The sequence below is a fragment of the Acanthopagrus latus genome, chromosome 18 (genome assembly GCF_904848185.1).
Source record: "Acanthopagrus latus isolate v.2019 chromosome 18, fAcaLat1.1, whole genome shotgun sequence".
Lineage (NCBI taxonomy): Eukaryota > Metazoa > Chordata > Actinopteri > Spariformes > Sparidae > Acanthopagrus > Acanthopagrus latus.
The window spans coordinates 28,495,479-28,515,328 of NC_051056.1; the positions used below are offsets into that span (position 1 = coordinate 28,495,479).

The window sequence follows — 19,850 nt, forward strand, 5'->3', positions numbered from 1 at the left end:
TCATGCAATTATTGTTTACAGAGTGCAGCTTTTGCACACCTTAAGCTTGACAGGTGTGTAGGAGAAGACCTAAGGCCAACAAAATCAGGACAAAATGCTCCCACACGCTGTCCACTTCACTTGCAATGAAGCGTTGTTGTCAAAAAACTTCATTGCAAGTGAAATGGACAGCGTGTGGGAGTCTTTTCCCTAATGCATTTATTGTTGATAAAAGGGAAAAAAACATTCCAGGACAATAAGTACAGCTATAAGTTACATTTTGCATTACTGTAAAACCTTTAGAACGACCGCAAAACATCAAGAAACTCTGGGATTCTCTTAAACGTGACTGATTTAGGGGCTAAGTCCAATTTTTACTTCTATCCAGAAACAAAAATCAGCTATAATTAAAATGTATTGTTCCTTTTAAATCACTTCATCAACATATGCTCTAAATTAACTTTGCATAAACCATTACTTTAGTCTTTTAAATCATCTGAATTTGACCCTGCAGGCAGGTTAGCCTGCTGACGGGGGTTAATATCCTCTCACCAGCAGAAGAATCTACAGTCTCAGCGGATAAAACAACATTTGTACAATTAAGCTCATGAAGCCAATCATTCTTGTGTCAACGGAGTCTCGAGAACCCAACAGGGAATCCTCACTAAACCCCGCAGCTTATTCAGGTGTGTGTGTGTGGATAGCTGCAGGGCAGGGCAAAGCTATAGAGCAGCTAAAGCTAACATAAGACACCGGGGCTGAACCCAGGATATAACTTGTTTGCACTGTGAAACACGTCCTATATTTTCTCTCTCTCTCTCTCTCTTATGGTGAGAGGTGATGAAGGGCAGACTAAAGGAAACAGAGATGAGGTGAGGAGGAAGGTTAAAGACGCCATTAGATCAGTTAAAGGAGGGACGATACTCACATGCTAGCTGATGAGGGGTGTCTGGAGAGGGTCACGGGGGAGTTGTATGGGATCTGTAGCACTGACGCCAAACAGGAGACAGAAACAACGTTAACAACGACTGTTTAACATTAATGATGACGAGACATTAGTGGTTATAGTGACACGACCTGAGACAGTTTCATGGTCACTCAGCATCAGCATCCTGCCTGCCTGCTGATGTTCTTACACAGACATGAGTTTTTTGTGACCGACATTATAGAACAAGAGCTGTATCTTACATCTCTTTCTATATTGGTGACACTGATTGCTGTTTTGGGTTAAATAAGGCAACATTTAGCACTTTTACATGGCTTCTGTTTTTGTATTGGTTGATTTAAGTTACGTTACATTTGACTCTTAGTTCTCCAGCATAAAGACAACAGAATGAAGAATACTGAACAGGATGTGTTTTGTGTTTTTGGTCTCAGACTTTGTTTCCTTGTTGTGACTCAAACCTGATTCCAGTCTTGACCTGATCTGGTCGCCCTGCCTTAAATAGAGGTTGTGTTCTAATACCATATAATGATCATTATTATCATTATGATGACAGCAAAATATTAACTGCATATAGTGAAATGTATGACACATTGACTAAATATGACTAATGACTGCACAGTGTAATAAAATGAAGGTATTTATGAGAATGTTAATGACAGTTCAAGGTGTTTTTCAGACTTGATAGATGTCTTACAACAAGGTGTCATGGAGATGAATACAATGAACAAGACAACAGTGACATTACACTATGAGATCCTTGTTACCTGACTTCTGTCCGTGTCCGATGAGGGAACTGTGGCTCATCTGAGGCGCTGAGGAAACTTTGGCACTGAGAGAGAAGAGAAAGGAACAAGGTTAATCACTTCACAGTTATTAGTTTGACTCCTAGAATAAGAGAATGAAATGAAGACTCCCTTCAAGGTGTGTTCAAGACAGACAATTTACCTTTTATGAGAATATTGGACTGAGATTTATTTATTCTTGCAGTTCTTTACTTCCTTTAGTTTATATTTTACAGAACATTTATACATTTGTAGCTTCAGTACAAATGTAGAAGATGAAATACTTTCTAACACTGGATGCTGTGATATTTGTTGTAATTAACCATCAGATACTTCTCAACGTTTACTCCAGAACTTGAACTCAAATACTATGATTAAGAACTAAGAAATAAAAATTGCAATTCTGGCATTTCTACTGTTCTTCAGATCAGTCCAGTGCTGGATGGAGCAGATGTACCAGGAGTGACACCTAGTGAGCACCGAGGCGCCACAGCCAGCCGGTTGTGATTAAGGTTAAAAAGTGCCGCCAAAACCAACCAGGCACAACACCACCATCACTTACTGCCAGATTGTTACAGGTTTGATTCCCTCCACCGACACTGATGCAGTATTTTAGACTTCATTTCAGGAGCATCATGAGCACTGACACACGACGACTGATGATGTGAAACAATGAATGAATGAAACTTGTTAAGACTAGTTAGAGAGCGTGTTTTTCAGGCAGCAGAGGCAAATTATCAACATTAAATAAAATGGTAATAAGAGAAGCTGCTCATCTTATTCTATCCCATTATTAGAACATCAGTGTCACGTACCTCTGATGCTGAAGAGAGTTTTCCAGCGTAGCGATGTAGGCGCTCTGCTCGTTCAGCTTCCTTCAAAGAACAAATATTTACTTTAAATAAACTGCAGTTTAGAAACGCAGACCATACAATGATGCAAAACCTTTAACTTACTTTGTCACATGCTGCATTTCTTGCTTCATCCTGACTAACATCTCCTCTAGTTTCTCATTCTGTAATTGATAAAAATAATTCTGCAGGTTTGACTATTTCATGTTGTCAGACATTTATGGGTCTGTTAAAGAACAGGGAGCTAAGCGAATCATACTTTCAACGTGGTTTTTCAAAGTTTAATGGAACAGAACTGAACCTGTGGAACATAACCTGCATTACCTTCAATGACACACACACACATACACACCTACAGACACACAATGCAGCAACACACAGCAGATGTCTCTCACCCTCTGCTGGTAGTGAGTCAGCAGCCTCTTCTGATGTCTTTCCTGGAACATTATGACCTGAGAAAAGAAAAGAAACTGCTCTGTGAAACCGGCACTAATAAAAATCTTCATAATAGAGCTTTAACACAGCTGATACAAACAGGTAAGTAGACAGAAAATGACCAAACTTTGCCGATTTCTGTGAAGTGTGTCGTTGCCACAGCGTCGATGTCGGAGAACAGCGTCTTCACCTCCCAGCTGCTCTGAAACAAACAAAGACGCTGAACGTGACTTTAACCACAGCAGTGACTGAACAATGATGTGAGTTTAGACGCGTCATCTTATCTAACCTGAGGATGCAATTTAATGAGGAGAGAGATACTTACTTTGTCAGAGAGAGGCGACACCTGGCAGCTGGAGCTGCATATTAAACACTTGCCTTGGCTTCCTGGAAATAACAAATATTTTATTATAAAGACCAAATTATGAGGTTGGCTCTCAATCCAACACAGGAACTGAACAAAAAAGGGGTTCTCATGGTCCAAGAGACCCAGAATTAATTAACTATAACCTCTGGGTGTGAGTCTGTAAACCAGGGAGGATTATACTGTATAATCAAACTGTGGAGAGTTTTATTGAGATTAGACCCATCAGGGATTCAGCTGTGGAGGGTGAATATGATCAGTGGGACCACATGGGCCTCCAGGAGAACTTCAAGAGGTCCAATATTTAATACTGAGTGAGCAAGAACAGACAGAACAAGACTGGATCACAGATTCCTCTCCCTCACAGGGAGAATGAATGTCTTCAGGGTGACCATGGAGAAGCTGAGTTAGTAAAACTGAATCATCAGCTGTGTAATATCACTTGAAGCCCAACAGATGTCTCTGTCGAACCACAGTTTCACCTGCCTGCAGGAAGAACACACAGCTGAGGTGAAGACGAGGCTCTGGGCTTTTAAAACCCATTAAAACAGTGACAGATTTCACTGTTTGTTGTATTAAATCAACTGTTTCTACCTTTCTGATAACAGACGCTACAGACGACATGTCCACAGGTCGTAACACCCAGTTTTCTGTCAGCACTGGCGGAAAGGAAGCAGGAGTTGCAGCAAACCCAGTAAGACATTTGAACACCTGCAAAACACGACGAGGGTTAAAGTAAATAAACAAGCTAACTCACTTTGCTAACTCATTACTGCGCTAGCTAGCAGCGCTAACAACTTTAGCCAAATGGTATCACAGCTCAATGTTTTTAAAATGTTTTATGTATTTCCTTTAAAGTTCAGGATTATTTTAGAACACGACTGACCCACTTTAACAGATAAGTACATGGAGATTTATTGTGTTACCTTGGTCATCCCGCTGCAGTGAGCCCAGCATACTACTAACTTGAAGCTAACCTAGCCTAGCTAACTAGCTAGCTAAATAACGGTTAGTCGTTCTAACGTCTACTGTATAACGTCACTCAACCACCGGCGGAGCTGGCTAACTTCACTCTTTGTCTGTAAGTAATCAAAAATAACTATATTAACAATATATATGATACACTTTATATAACTAACTACTGTAACTATCAGTCAGGGTCGAAATTTCCAAAACAGCTATGAGCACATAACGTCATTTTCTTTTTTACACTATGCTAACTAGTCATCTAGCTAGCTAGCTACGAACATTTGCTAGTTTATTTGTATTCAAAGACAGAAGGGTCATTGCCTGAGTAATTGAATCTCTCCTAAAACTTGGATAATTTGTGATTTGAGTCATTTATTTTTCTTACTCCTTCAAAAGAGAAATAAGACAAAAGAACAAAACAATCCTCCTTCAAATTACTTTTATTAATTTTCCCTTTGTGTCACTAGCTGTTATCTTTTCTGTCCTGATGAATCTGGTGCATATTTTTCTTACAATAAAACGAATATTCTTATCAGTCTTTCATCAGCTAAGATTACAAAGAACTCAATCCCAAGGTATTATTGTATTAAGGGCAACAAAGTTAAAGAGAAGAAAACAGGACAGAGAAGATGGGAAAGAAAAACACATTTGACTATTAACTCCAGAAAACTATATTGAAAATAAATACTGTGGCAGTATTTTATCTACATTCATTTAGGAGTGGTGGTTTGTTTCCCATATTCAGGACATAACCACCACAGCTAATTAGAGTGGAAAGTTTCACATTAAAATCGAGATAACTAAACATACAGAAACAGCAGCAGCAGAGGCCGTGTGTGTAGAAACAACCCTTTAATCATGATCAATGAACAACAGTGGGTAATATTAAGTCACATATAGCTCTAAAAACAAAACTAAGACTATCACTAATAGACGAGGAGCAAAAACCAAAGCTCACTGTCACCACGGCTACAGAACAGGTACAGAGGAGACATTGATTGTGTAGTTTTGGTAAGAGTGACCATGTTGTATACAAACAACTCTTTCAAATCAATGTTGGTGTTTATCGTATCGTATATTCCATGTTTGAAGTGTCTAGCGTACAGTTTACACATTGCAGGTGTAGCCAGAGACGCTATAAGGTTATCAGGCCTCAGGTGGAGAGGTCAGAGGTCATCATCAGACCAGCTTCTTGGCAATGAAGAAGTCTTTAAGTTGTTTCATCTGCCAGAAACCGACTGACAGCAGGATGGTGGTCTGCACCACGGCCCACCACAGCACTTTGCTGTTGGTCACCTCGCTGATCTGCCGGAACTTGTCCTCTTTCTCCTGCATGAAAATGAAGAACATAAAACATTCATGCTATATGTGCTGTTTTTCCATGAAGACATCGGGATGTATGGCTTCTGTCTAATCCAGTGGAACTGGACAGCACACGGCTTGTGGTGCTCAAAGTGCCAAAAAAATAACATTTGTGTAACTCATCAGCAATGTCTCTTCCAGAAATCATGACCCGGCTCGTCAAGATAATCCAAAGACCTTGTTGTGGCCACTTTCATGTAGGATATGTTTTCTTGCTGCTGAGCTTTCTAACAAGCCGTTTAATTCCACTAAATTGAGATAAGATTGACATCCTTATGGCCGATATTGTATACTCACATTATATATATATTATCTTGGAGACAGTGCAGTAAAGGGCTCACCCTCTGGTACTCCTGCTGCATGGTGATGTACTTCATCTGATCTACGAGATGGCTCAAGTTGTTCTCCAGAGTCTCCATCTTGTCTTTGGTTTTGTCAGTGTCGTGGCCGATCGTATGCTCTCCCATCTGAATGTCCAAATGTAGCTTCTGTACAACATGACAGAGACAAATTAACTGGTTATCTTGTGCATGTTGCAGCATTTTACTTTGAATTATTCCCCCCCTTCTGTGTCCATAGGTCTCACCAGCCTCTCTCCTGCAAAGACAGAAAACCTGGTGGAGTTGGTTTGGAAGCAGAAGAAGTGCTGACCAGACGCGTGAGCTGTGAAGGTGAACTTGCTGAATTTACCGTAGCGTTTGGACATCTGAATCTAGAGCGCAGGAAACACACTGTTAGGACAACTTTTCATCAGCTACTGGTCAACAAAATTGACGTAAGTTTTTAAAGGGTTTAAATGGACAAACCAACCAGCCAGCCCATGTGTTCATATACCATAATATATGTTTGTTGGACTTGGCTTTGTGCAGTACCTCATGATTTGGATCTCTGACTGTCAGAGTGACACCGAGGTGAGGGGAGCGGGTGGCTTTCTTCAAATCCCAAGGCTCCAACAAGAAATACCCTGAAGGTAAGACACAGTCCGTTCACATCACACGGTTGCACATGCAGACCACCTTTAAATCCAAAATAAACTTGTTCAACATTAGATGATAAATAAACAGACTCATAGCGCCACCTGCTGTCATCAGGAGAAATTGGCAGAATGTTCTAATGCCAAATATATTATTTCGTGTCCGTGTAGGATATCATTTTATGTTAGTTGAAAGATGTTCTCAAGCAAGAATCATCAGAAATACTGAATATTGGATATTTTTTTCTATATTCGGTATATTTTATATTTGCAAAACACAAAGCACTAAAGCTATGTTTGTTAATGTCTCATTGAACATAAGTAAAACAAATTTCAGTTTTGTAGCTGGAGATTTTACTAGTAATGTTGATATAATGAATATGTGGGTGAAGGCAGGCGTGAGAAAAGTAGAACAGTCTGGTAAGTTCAGAAAGTTACAGCGCTCGTCTGAATATGTATCAAAATATAATGATTGCCAACATGTCAACATGTCAGTGTAGGACTAATTGTGGTAAATATTTAGTAGTTGTGAGAACTATGAATTAAAACGCTTTACATTTTCACAGCAGATCTGTTGTTGAAGCACAGAACAAATCATTTTTCAGGAATATCTCACTAAATGTACAGGATGGAAGTCATTAATGGATTTTGCACTCCCTGAAATAAAAGACACACTCTCATGGAAGTCCATTACTGTGTGTTTCAGCAGTCACGTGTCAATTCACAGAACAGTTTCGAGAATCTAATTCCACATTTATTACCTCTGTTGAGCTTGTAAATGACACTCAGGAGGAATATTCCCTCTCCAGGACTCACCAGTGACCAGAGTGTCTTCAGGAATCTCCTCGATGATGCATTTTTCCTCCTGCTCTCCGAGCTCAAAATACATGGCTGCTGCCAACATCAGGTAACACTGGAGGAGGAAGCCAACGCCTCGCAAACCCATTCTCAGTTAACTATGAAATATTAAGTTACAACACACTCAGCAGTGACCAAATGTTTGGCCTGTCGTTCCAGTTGACTTTTCAAGATTGAGGTGTTTTTCATCGGCTACGGCCAAACACCAGTGTCCTGAAGCGTATGTATTTAAAGTGTGAATGTTATAAGCGAGACTGTTGAGAGTGTGAGAAACTCACAGGTGCTGCTTTGTGTGACGAGACGTTTGTGGTTGTGTTGTGACTGGTTAACCTGGGAGCCAATCGCAAGGCAGCTAAGACCAGAGTCACCAGTGTGCTCCTAATGCACTGACATGGAAGCACAAGTCGCACCATGAGCTTTTCAAACACGTCTCTGACACGTGTATATGTCTCAACAGCAATTATGTAGAAAAATCTACCAATTAGTGTAATAATGCAAGCGCTCAGGGGCTTGTTACTGAACGTGTTCCTGTTAATACTGAAGTAGACTTTTCTCCACTAGTGCCAGCTCTGCATTTACCACACTAAATTGAAAGTGATAGATGCTGAGCTGTGCCCTCAGGGAGACATCCCGAGCTATCAACAAGATGCAAGATGAGCAAGTAACATATTCAAAAATGTGTTTATCTGCCGTCACTGTCCCTCTAGGGTACTCTAGGGTGAGAATATGTATGAGTACGCTGTACTGTGGTGTGATGATTGATGGTTAGTGATTACCTATGCTCTTCTCGTTCGGCTTAGAGGCTTATTTCTTATTTCTCTGGGATTTATTAGTCATTTTAATGTATAGTGTTCACCTTTTAAATTGTTGCGCAGGGAGGATTACTCGTGTCGCACTGCTACTACAGTATGCAGGAGAGTCCAGAGCTCTTTGGAAAACTGAGAGGAAATTGCGATCCAAACCATTACATACAATAGTTGCCATATGCTTACCCAAGATGAGGTCACTTATAAAGTGGACCCCCACACACAGAATAAGCCCTTCTCATGTTCAGCATCTGCAGAAGTTGTTACGCCTCAAAGAAAGCAAAGAATCAGATTTCCTTCTTCTCCCACTCGTCAGTAGTTTCACAGAAAGTGTGAATAATAAATCAACGCGTTTCATATATCTGAAGATTCGATTTAAAAACATGATTTATATTTTTCTATCTGTCATTTTCCAAAACATAACTTGTAAAAATGCCAGTAATCTGCAGTTTCCCGTGAATCACACAGTGCTGCGGTTCACCCAGTCGGTGCATTCTGTATTCCCTCCTGCAATGTCAGTTTATATATTATAAACATTATTGCAGGAGGTCGAAGTAAAACTACGTCTGCTGCAACTGTGAGAAAATGGACTGAACAGAATGCAGTCGAGTCAGAACTGTAAATGTGTTTCATTCTACTGAGCGGTAGAAAGTAGATACAAGTGTCAGACTGATCCTTTGATTTAGGGTAACTTTTGCAAAGTAGCTACTTACTGGCGGTCGACCACCACCACCACAAACACACTCCCAAAAACTGCTCCATACACTCGTACCTAGTGCTAATGTGTGTGCATGGTTGGTAGTGGACCAAACCACTGTGAGGGGGGACTCAAATCTAAAAACATAGACAGTATGTATTCATATAGCACTTTACAGGGCGTATACTTGGATACGATGCTTCAGACTTGGGCTGCAGGATACAGCAAAAAAAATAAATAGATAAATCATATCGCAAATATTTTGACAGATATTACAGTTGCAGTATCATCCACAGTTGGTGGTAAATATCATTCTTGCATAAAAAACACTAATATCAGGATGATGTGAAGTTTGTTTCGGTCTGTAACAAACAAAATTGTTTTCTTACATCTGGAGAATAAGATTTGCAGGCCAAAGCTGCAGCAGCAGCACCGTTCTTCATTAAAATGTTGTCACATATATTGGACTTTTCTTATTTACTTGAGATTTCGATGATATTCAGCTCAGTTGTGCTGTCGTCTCTTAGACTCAGCTCATAAAACTACTGTTATGAAAAACCAGATTCTGCATCTGCTCCTCTCCTGTTCCTCCTGATTTTCTGCCTCCGTACTTTTCCTTTCTCTTGTCATTCAAAACAGAAGGAGCGCCTTCATGCTCCAGATGTTTAGTTCTTATTGCTGTTCAATCTGCCATCTGCAGTATAGTTTCTGTGTTGCTTTGGTGGGAAAGAAGGGGTTGATACGTGACTTTATCTGTTGTACATATTTACACTAATATCGCTAAAGACGAATTTGTCAATCTGTTTGTAATTGCGTTGTCTTCATCCTGCCCAGAAATCTCCTCTAGGTCACTTTTCGTGTAACTGGCGTCTGTTTTGCCCGTTAAATTAAACTCCTGACTCAAACTGTGATGTGCTACACTGGACGTCACAGCGTGAAGTGAGCTCTGTGAGACTTCAGGCCTCATAATCTAAATCAACATTTGGGGAACTGTTTTATTCATTCATCCATTTTATGAGCAACACTTCATCAGGGCGAATCCTGGCCAACACGGGGGCTTGAACCCAGGTCATCCAGTTTAAAGCATTACTCTCTCCACTCAATTTGATCCTGCAGCCTCAGTGTTAGTGATATTACCTTGGGAGCACGAATGTAAGTAAGCCCAAATGTGTGGTTCAGATTTTAAAGGTCAAACATTAACTGAGCAGAGGCTGTACAGAAGGTTTAAAATCCATATAAAGGAATTATTATTATGATTGTGTGTTACGAAGTTGAAGTATGATGACTGAAAATGAACACTGTGATGAAGAAGGCGACTTCTTAAGATATATTTACACTTTATTGAACATACAGACAGACATTTTTTTGTACATTTTTTACTGTTTTTTACAAAAACATTTTTTCCTGTATTGAACTTATACCTCACTTACATAAAGGAATACACATCACTTTCAGATTTTGATATACTGTACACTACAGGTTAAAATCCTGTCAATAAATATACTCTTTGTCTTCAGGAAAACAACTGTGATGTCTCTGTAAACATGTTTTTGAATTTGGTGTAGTTTAGAGGACTGAACATCTATTTCCTTACTTCTGCCAGTGGAACTATTGAGCCGTTTTGTTTTCCCCTGTGCCCAAACTGATATTATGTGGATTTGTTAAGTATAATTATATGGATTTATTTCCAAATCCACTAAATGAAAGCTGCTGGGACTTATAATCCACTGTGGGCAAACAAATGTCTGTCATCGCTGGAAATGTCGATTCAAAACCCCAATTATAATGTGAAAATGTGTTCAGTTAATGTTTGAAGCAGCGTCGTTCTCTCCCCAGACAATTTTGATAATCTGCCAAAACCGAATTGGTGTCTAATAGCTGTTTTGCCAAACTACACCTCTTGTTGTACTGTCAGATCTATCAAAGTGACTCAAGGATGAGACTTTTTTGTTGCGTGATTCTCCAGATTTAAATGTCAGTCAATCAATCAGTACATTTCCACAGAAACAGGGAGAAAAGACGTGAGTTCATCATATTTATGCCTCGTGAGAATACGCCGCGGACCTTTTGCTGTTGTTTCTCCGTCTCCGTCCTTTCCTCCCTTTCCTGGCTCTCCTCTCTTTCTTCTCTCTCCTCTCCTTTCTCTCTTTCTTCTCCCGCCGTTCCTGGCTTAGTCATAAGCAGTTGTCTGGGAAGCACTTCCTCTCCTCCTCCAGCAGGGGGCATGCCGCTCCGTTGTTGGCCGGGTGCATTAGGATGTAGCGCGTGCGGTGCTGCACGCCTGAGTCTCCACACTTGCCTTTGCACAAACCCCAAGGAGACCACACTGACACCTCACAGTCCAGAGGGGTATCTGCAGGGAGAGGAGGGCATTGTAATCACATCAATACTCATTTTTGGTCTGAGTTATTGCTACAGACTTACCTCCTTTTTTCAATATAATGTATTTATTGTCTGGAATTGGCAAAAGGTTGACATTTGTGAGTGGATGTTATAGTTTAGAATGAAAAGGAGAGGATCAGTCGTACCAGGGAGCTGTGTGTGCAGCTTTTTATGAACTCATCGCTTCTTGTCATAGATTCTTGCATTGCTTGTGCTGCTGGGGTTATGTTTAAAACATTGACTCTTTCTGTCTGACTGTGCATGCTCTTTGTCAGCAGTGCTACCACTTAATGAGACAGTTACAGTAGACAGAGATTTAGAGCCTCGCACCTGAAATGGAAGAAATGGAAAGGAGCTGACTTCTAGGAACATTGTTGGCAATTGTTGGATTGGAGCAGTAAAGAGACAGAAAGAAAATAAGAAGAGAGAAGGGTGAGACGTGCAATAAAGGACGAATGCTGGAATCAAACCAGCAGCAGTTGTGACTGTTCAGCTTTGTCTCATGTGCTGTAACCCTTCAGGTACCTTAAAGCGGCCATTTAAACCATTTTGCAACATTGTGTACTTGCGAGAGACCTCTGTCTACCTTATTGGGAGCTCCTGTACAGCTGATATGTATCACAGACTTAGTTGTAGGTGAAAGAGTAGAAAAGCAGAAGGATGGGAGGCGGAACGGAAGCATCATGGATGTACAGTCGGATGGAGAGATGGAACAAGCAAGTCAAAACTCCCGTAGTCTCTTGTGTCCGTTAATGACAGAGGAAAGCATGAAGTCATAATAATAACGCTCCGATGCCACAAGCTGAATTATCTTATTTCACATTTTCTCAGATATAATCTTGAGCAGGTGATTATTGATCTACAACAAATGTTGTTGTTTAAGCCCCAAGCAGGACGCTTAAAAGAGATGGTGGGATTAATGGATGGAGGGATGGATGAACAGATGGAGGGGCAGGACGGAGCATTGGGATCAAGGCAGGAAACCCCAACAGATTCTTGGCCCCTCGTTGTTGTTTGTTGACGGGTTGTCGGGGGAACGACTTGTAGTCTGATGCTGAGTCAAACTTTTTACGGTCACCATGAACTCTGAGTCTGATTACTGCACTGTCAGCTCTACTGCCAGGCTGACACGCTATATGTTCCTCGTCAAGTCATCTGTTGAGACTTTCTGTGGTTGAATTGTGTTTTTATTAAAGGTTATTTTATCCTCCTTCTCATATTGGAGAACATCAGTCAAGCAGACAGGTTGTTTGACTGCTGCATCGGTAGGTTTACTTGTAGTCTGACACAGTCTTCATCTTTATTTTTCCAACATGTCTCCCTAATCTTCCATACTGTTGGGTTTTTTTTTTTTACTGCTACCACTAATCTGTACAACAGGGAGTCATAAATTTAACAGTCTGAGAACCAACATTAAGTAAATCCAGCTTCACCTCGAGGATCCAGCTCTTGTTAAAACATACGTGTCTGCATCCTATTTGGGTCACGACCCAAACGTTGCCTTACATAATAGTTTCCTTTAAATGCTCTGACTTTCTCATTCTCTCATCCTCATATTGTTCCACTGGATGCCAGATGTGCCCCTGGTATTTTCTGATGCCCTAACCTCACTCAGCTTCTCTGGTTTTGGTTGGAAGCAATTTAGTTTGTGTGGGGCCTGTAATGGCTCCCAAATGCTTTCGTTTGAGTCAGCAAAAGAACCAAACTCCTAGCTTCTTGACAAATCCTGCATTTGTGTTTCTCACAGCTAAGAACGTACACATATACTGCTGCCACACCACCAAATTAAACACATTCCTGGTGGATCATTTTGTATTGCCGAGATTTCTACAGTTAAGCCAGCAAATGTTTAAATCGTTGTTAACTCCTATCTGTTAGAATTATAACCTTTTATGCTGTGATAGTGTCTTTAAAAGCATTCATCAGCTGGATTTCCTCTATCATATTTCATTGTCTCAGTGGTACCTGCTTCATACTGGGCCAAACAATATGATAACAGCACCATTCGGTTATTCCTTTACTGGTTGTGATCAGTCATGTATTAGTATGTTTTCGTGTGGGTGCTGATATACCACACTTTGTCCAGTGAGTATTTAAGTTCTTTAGACTCACTTATGAGCTTGTCCTCAATCTCATTTCCTGTGGGCAGTTGGTTGGACTGGGTGGGCTCCACAGGCAGGCTGATGATCTGATTGGTCTTCTTTATCTTGGTCAGCATCACCTTGGCAATGGGAGGCAGGTGCTTCAGGCGAGGGTAGAAAAAGGAGTTGGCGGGGTGGCTAGGGAAGGAAGATGTGATCTAAAGAGGGGAAACGGGCAAAGAATGACAATCAATACATTTTCATTTGCTGGAGGTGAAATGATGCATCAACCATTATTGCGACATCCTTTTAGTTAAGGGTTAGGGTTAATAATAATAGTCAGCCATAAGGTTAACAACAAATTCAAGGCATTTGTTTTATCTTCTGTTGTCTAATTCATTTGATTTAGCTTCTTCGTGTACAACAGAAACATTAGAAAACAGTGGTTTCCTCTGTGCCACTGCTGGTTTTATTGAATAACGTTAAGCTCACATCCTCATTCACATGATATGTGATCTTTGGCTTTGGAATGATGGTTGTTGCCTTTGGCGTGTGTTTTGAACCTACCTGTGTGATTCTGTCCTGTGGGATGGTCTCGAAGTTGGGAGACGAGAAAGTGAACCCGCTGTCAGTACCCGCATCGTACGGGAAAAGCTCCAGCGACACGTTCTCTTTCCATTGGTCGCCATCACACAGGTCAACACTGTCCACGCCCACAAACCAGTCCGGGCTCGGAACGATACGCACGATAAACGACAGCTGCCGATAGAGAGGAGGAAGTAGAGCGTAGGGAGGGAGATGGAGCGTAGAGAGAGAAAAAAAGGAGAAAGAAAAAAGGGAAATGAGGAGGTGGGTCAGAGTAAGAGATGAAGATAAGAAGAAAAAGTCATGGGTGGGAAAGGGAATTTTAAAGGTTTGTTGTTTTATGTCACCATATATCATATTGAGTGTGGGAAACTGTTCAGCCGTGTCGTGTCACTTGGAAAATGGGTTAAAAACACATAAGACAAAGTTGGTCATCATGCTCTGTGATTAAATCTTTCTTCATTTACATTCAGTAATTTACATCTACAATGCACTTTGTTGCACATTTATATTAATCAGTCATTTATACTCTTGATTTAACCTTTACAACACCAAAGGGACTACAATAAATACTTGAATTCTTTTGGGAGATCTGGTAGGAGGAGGAATTTTTATTATCCTGTTTTTGGCCACAAAACATCCTTCGATTCTTCCTGGGAAATCAAAGTACTCAACTGTTTTATCACTGCTTTCCTTCAGCAGTGTGGGACTCATGATGGACAGTTTAAAAGTGTCCAAATCGATACATCAGAAGTAGAGATATATATTTTTTATTTCACACATTCTTCTTCAAAGCTTGGCACCTATATTTCCCCACAATGCAACAAAGTTTGGTAAGAGCTGTGGGTGTGTTTTACTATCAGCGGCTGATTACACATGGCCAAACTGTCTACAGCCCAGACTGATGGTGACTCAGGTGACATCACCTGATTCAGTTAGTGCAGCTCTCTGCTGTTCCCATTTAAATCCACCATGTGATCTGTATATCATACGATAAAGTATTTCACTGTGCTGCGATGTGTTCAGTTAGAAGCATGTATAATCACTGTAGCGATTCATAGTCCAATAAGTCATCCACCTCCCCAAACATGTGGGGTTATTTCAGCAGCGATGGTTTTGATTCAGTGAGTATCTTCTTTACGACTTATTACCTTACCAACTGGCGTTTTTCCATTTGTCTCACTTTAAGGACACGATTCTTGTCAAACATTGTGTTTGGTCAGATGTGCTCTGGACTTAATGATCTACCCAGACACTCCTCAGCAGGAAGTTTAACAGCCAACTCCTGCAGAGTTTTACATAATTTGTAAAGCCATAAATTTGCCTTGCTGCGTTTTCGGAAGATCTCTTTAGGGTGCAGCGTATGGAAAGTACAGCCCAGAGCTGGTTTTATAGTTGTATTAACTGTTTTGCTGCATCAGCCTTGTAACGTTGTAAAAAGGCATAATGCAGCTCTTTCTTATATTGAGTACTTTTTATGATCAGTAATTAGCAGAAGTATGGCAACTTTTTACTTGGCTAGAAGGACACTTGGGGCATTAATGCAACATTTTAGGTAGTTTTAGTTTTTTTTTATAACCCTGGTGTCATTTTTATTGTGTTGGCTGTTAGAGTCGTGCCCCATGGAAATAACTTCACAACAGAGTATGAAAGGGTCACCACGCCACTGATGTCGTGTAACCTCGGAATGTAAAATACACTTACCTGATTACTTGAACAGTGAATCAATATAATGGTACTCTGCTCAATGACAGTAAGTATAGTGGGTCAAAATGTACCTGTTGGGAACTTAGCAAGGAGAAACTGATGTTCATCCATCTGTGTGCTTGTTTAAAAGACTGAGTCTACTGGTAGAAAGTTGTAATATCTGATAAGACTGATGGCTAAAGCTGCATATGAAGAGAAGGAAAAACTATCCCTGATCTCACCACAAGCTGTGATTGACAACATTTTAAATGCCAAGGCTCAGCAAAACTCGGCATCACCTTTTCATATAATATCACCCGGCAGGGAAAAGGTCTCTGATATACTACGTTTCCTGACTCAGACTGAAGAAGACCAGGTGCTGATTGACTTACATAGGAGTGCCTGGCGAAGACCTCGAACTCTGTGTTCATCTGGCCTGTGCCTCCCACAACAGCGGGAGCGGAGAGGATCCCATAAACGCTCTGGATGCGCTCGCCGGCCGCCTCGACTTCCTTCATGAGCGTCCAGGCCTCGCCTTTCTCCGCAAACTCCCTCACTCCGTTGCTGGCAAACTCATTACGCTGCCAGATGTGATAGTCGGAGCTGTGAGTCACCCCTGACAACAGAGAGAGAGATGGAGAGGAGGTTAGTTGTTGCAACAGGTTGTAGTCCACAGCTATCAGAGGTTAATATAAACTGCATCAGGTTGTGTCTTAATATTTTGTAATATCTTGGGCTGATTTTTGAGACGATTGCATCTCTGTGGACACACAAATCAGTAGCATTCAGTCTGAGACATTTCTGCCATGCAATTACGGTATACCTACCAATCATGGCTTCTTCTTCTCTAGATTTCTCTGTATGTAGTTTTCTACTTTAGCTTCCTCGTACTGAACCCAGTCACTATACAATTCAACACCTTCTACCAATACTGTAGCCAATGAGAGAACAGGTTGCCGTGTACTTACCAATGATGTTTGACCACTGCGCAGGTGGACGGTACACAGGATACTGTTTAGGGAACGCTGCCTGGGACCACTTGCCGGTAAACGTTAACCTGTACTGAGCAGTTTCTGAGGCTGTGCACATGGGGGCATCTGTAGGAACGGGCATTGAATGAACGCCTTGGCCGAGTGTCAGCATCATGAAGATCAGGCGGTAGAGTGCCTCTTTGATGGAGAGGATTTTCCCTGTGGTGTCCATGATACTGAGGGCTGATTTGGGGGATGGACGAAGGACCTGAAGGACAAAGACGAGAGAAAAGTCACTATTCGTTTTTATCTAGATGAGTCATCCGGCTGCAGTTGTGTACAGATGTAATCTCTACACACTTCACACTTTTCTTGCTGTCTGCTCTGCTGTTGCTAAATCCCAGGAAATCTGACTCACACCAATTGTTATGATAAATGTCTTATTCTAAAGATTGAACATTCTGCCAGAGAAGATTTATTCTCCATTTCTGTACACTTGCGCTGCCTTTTTGAAGCTTTGCCGTTGTCTGGTTTGACATCTCTGCTTCGTGTTGTCCTTTTCCTGTCAGCGCTGGTACATGACAAGAATGACAAGGAGAGCTGTTGAAAGGGCAAAGCGTCTGGCTGCAGCACCGGTGTCGAGTTTAACAAGTGGGGCAGCTGAGTCAGAGGGGAACATTTTTCACTTAAATCTTCTCCACTGATTTTCCATCAGTCCATTTGTTTGGACGTGTAAACTCAGTAAAGCTTTGTAGGATTGGCAGGAGGAGATCTTGTAGATACAAACTGTGAATGTTTGCTTTCTGTTGTTGCTGTAGTAACAGCCTGGTGAGCTCCACATTCCTGCGTTGAATATATTGACTGACTCTCATCACATCATCCTCACTAACTTGTGTAATGCTCCAGAGAGCCTGACACTCGTCCTGCAACCTCTCTGAACTCAATGAGTCCTTTTTCTAAGTTTTGGGGGTTTTTTCATGAATATCTGTTGGGTAATGAAGAGTCCTTTGGCTAAATGTCCCCCTGTGGGTCCTGCATACATTTTCTATGAAGCAGAATGTGGCTTCTAAGAGGAACATAAACAACATGCACATAAAGTGATACGCAGTTTTACTGTATTGCTTATTCAAGTACATCACCTGATGGAGTGGATTCTGCTTAGTGCAGAGTTAATAGATGTGAAGTTGTCACAAAAATGTGTTCTGAATCATTTTAACATTTTGATTAGGTGAAAGTGGGCGCAACTGTAATTTACATATTTTCACAGAAGTAGAGCCGGATTTCTTTGCACTAATTTATTTGTCAGTATAACATGTTGCATCCATATCAAATCTTTTACATCCACCCGTCCTTGTCAGGTGTTTGTTTATTGTATATGAATACATGTCCAAATGTGATTGCACAGAATTTCACTGGTACAGAAATAATTGCCAGTTGTCATACATGCATAGCCTTCTATAATAGAGCTGTCATTTCTATTCTGTCATTCTATTGTGCTGACTGATGAATGCAGTCTTGCAAAATGAAGCATCTCTGTACCGTCATGTGGCGACCGGATGAAGATGTGGTGCAGAAACTACTCACTGATTTTTGCTCAGAGTCCAGATGAATGAAGGGCTGCAGCAGATGAGTGGAGAGGAGGGCTGGTGGTGAGGAGAAGGGAAGAGGAGAGCGATGGATTGTGGCTGTCGGGAAGAGTGACTGCGAGACTCCAAGTCCTCTTTCAGCTATTTATGTCCTCCAAGAGGTTCACCCCTTTCCCTCCTTTCCATTTTCTTCCCCCTCCTTCCCTCTTTTGCTCCACTCCCCTCTTCAACTTGCCTCACTTTTCTTTCAGTACTTTCTATCTGCTTGTCAATGACTTCCCTGCCCCCTTCCTGGCCTTTGACTTTGGCTCTCCCTCCTCCACTCTCCTCCTCTTCTCTCCCACTCTTTTTAAGTATCCCATTAACTGGCTAATGTGTTCAGCAGTTCTAGATGCACAGCCAGGGGTCGTGTGCGACTCTGTGGGTAGAGTGTCATTTCACAGTGTGATGCTGTGGTTCTCTACAAATATGACTAATGAGGCTAACAATGTATTTCTAGATTTCTCCAAATGTCTCTTGGTCACGTTTTTGAATTGCAGCTGAGCTGCTAGATCCAATCCCACTACTGTTTTTTTACTCATGTAGGAAGTTATATTGCCTGTGTCACAGTCAATTTGCATAACTACTTTGATGTGTTTTTCAGGGCCTCTTAAAAGCCGGTGAGGTAAAGCATCAGCCAGCAAAATGTCGAGGAATTACAGGCTTTAAGCCACAAAGAGTCGATGTGTTTGAAGGCACTGGGTCAGAGATTAGCAGAAGGTTTATACCTTCAACACTTTGATATACCTTCCTTTTTTTGCAGCAGACAATTTCACGTGTGTATAGAATTCCTAAACCTCGATTTGTTTGCATCATTTACATCCTAACTTCCTGGCAGCATTTTCAGTCACAGTCACTGTATTGTCACAAAGTACACAGTTGTTACATTGTCATGTCTTTGTTTGCCTAAAAACTGTAAGACAGTAACAAAAGATGCCTGTCACAGTTTTCCGATGCCAGTCAAAGACATATGATGACTGAGTCAGAAGTGTGAAAAGTCAAATGTCACATAGTCCTCACTGCTCTGATTGGTTCAAATCCATCCAATTGCATCAGGAGGCTTTTTGGTCTGTGCCTGCTGATCACGGCCCTCAGAAATTAACTGAAAAGTTCCAGACTAATATGTATTTATACTAGTCGCCAATAACTTTTCTTGTGCTTAATTAATCCACAAATCATTCTTCATCTAAAATATGAACATCTCTTTGGTGGTGATGCAGTGAACATGAATAGCATTTCATCATTTGAGCTTTAATATTGATCACTAGACACATATTTGTACACATTTTTAAAATGAGCAAATAAAATACTGTCAATGAACGAACAAAAACTAACAGAGTGACAAACATGAAGTGTTTGTGGTCACATTTACAGTGAAAAAAAACGTGGTTGAGACTGGACATGAACAGATGATTCAGTGTCTCTCAGTGTTTTATGGTGTGTGATGTGAGTCTACCACACCTACAGGCAGCCGTGATAACAGCTGCTGTTTACTCCT

General features: G+C 41.1%; 4 protein-coding genes across 5 annotated transcripts in view; 1 reads left to right on the top strand and 3 right to left on the bottom strand.

Moving 5' to 3' along the window:
- Positions 1-4,438, bottom strand: part of LOC119007008 (probable E3 SUMO-protein ligase RNF212) — a 6,509-nt gene extending 2,071 nt beyond the window's left edge. For both annotated transcript variants that reach the window (XM_037076265.1, XM_037076264.1), the window contains exons 1-9: positions 4,284-4,438; positions 3,952-4,068; positions 3,319-3,380; positions 3,121-3,195; positions 2,954-3,010; positions 2,664-2,722; positions 2,523-2,582; positions 1,690-1,754; positions 908-968 (exon numbers count right to left, since the gene is read on the bottom strand). In XM_037076265.1, coding sequence (XP_036932160.1) covers positions 908-968; positions 1,690-1,754; positions 2,523-2,582; positions 2,664-2,722; positions 2,954-3,010; positions 3,121-3,195; positions 3,319-3,380; positions 3,952-4,068; positions 4,284-4,314 — 587 coding nt within the window. In that variant the 5' untranslated portion in view covers positions 4,315-4,438. The remainder of the gene's footprint in view (positions 1-907; positions 969-1,689; positions 1,755-2,522; positions 2,583-2,663; positions 2,723-2,953; positions 3,011-3,120; positions 3,196-3,318; positions 3,381-3,951; positions 4,069-4,283) is intronic.
- Positions 4,439-4,450: 12 nt separating this feature from the next.
- si:ch211-255i20.3 (transmembrane emp24 domain-containing protein 11) lies at positions 4,451-7,607 on the bottom strand. Its single transcript, XM_037076266.1, has 5 exons — positions 7,478-7,607; positions 6,561-6,652; positions 6,275-6,400; positions 6,030-6,176; positions 4,451-5,655 (listed from the first exon to the last, which is right to left on the bottom strand). Exons 1-5 carry the CDS (start codon positions 7,605-7,607, stop codon positions 5,506-5,508), a joined length of 645 nt encoding a protein of 214 aa, XP_036932161.1. The 3' UTR covers positions 4,451-5,505.
- Positions 7,493-19,850, top strand: part of maea (macrophage erythroblast attacher, E3 ubiquitin ligase) — a 78,607-nt gene continuing 66,249 nt past the window's right edge. Inside the window, exon 1 of the mRNA XM_037076260.1 lies at positions 7,493-7,568. The gene's annotated coding sequence lies outside the window, so the exon portion shown is untranslated. The remainder of the gene's footprint in view (positions 7,569-19,850) is intronic.
- Positions 9,490-18,969, bottom strand: spon2b (spondin 2b, extracellular matrix protein). Its single transcript, XM_037076261.1, has 6 exons — positions 18,312-18,969; positions 16,725-16,995; positions 16,149-16,372; positions 14,053-14,244; positions 13,517-13,703; positions 9,490-11,375 (listed from the first exon to the last, which is right to left on the bottom strand). The coding sequence occupies exons 2-6, from the start codon at positions 16,957-16,959 to the stop codon at positions 11,197-11,199; spliced, it is 1,017 nt and encodes a 338-aa protein (XP_036932156.1). The 5' UTR covers positions 16,960-16,995; positions 18,312-18,969; the 3' UTR covers positions 9,490-11,196.

Bases quoted from the DNA above. Each gene is read 5' to 3' on its own strand.
- si:ch211-255i20.3 (XM_037076266.1), bottom strand. From the start codon at position 7,607: ATGGGTTTGCGAGGCGTTGGCTTCCTCCTCCAGTGTTACCTGATGTTG. The intron at 6,653-7,477 runs GTGAGTCCTGGA...TCTTACCTTCAG, and splicing joins TGAAGACACTCTGGTCACTG to GGTATTTCTTGTTGGAGCCT. The intron at 6,401-6,560 runs GTACTGCACAAA...CCTGCGCTCTAG, and splicing joins TCAGAGATCCAAATCATGAG to ATTCAGATGTCCAAACGCTA.
- spon2b (XM_037076261.1), bottom strand. From the start codon at position 16,959: ATGGACACCACAGGGAAAATCCTCTCCATCAAAGAGGCACTCTACCGC. The intron at 16,373-16,724 runs GTAAGTACACGG...CTCTGTTGTCAG, and splicing joins GCAGTGGTCAAACATCATTG to GGGTGACTCACAGCTCCGAC. The intron at 14,245-16,148 runs GTAAGTCAATCA...CTCTATCGGCAG, and splicing joins TCTTCGCCAGGCACTCCTAT to CTGTCGTTTATCGTGCGTAT.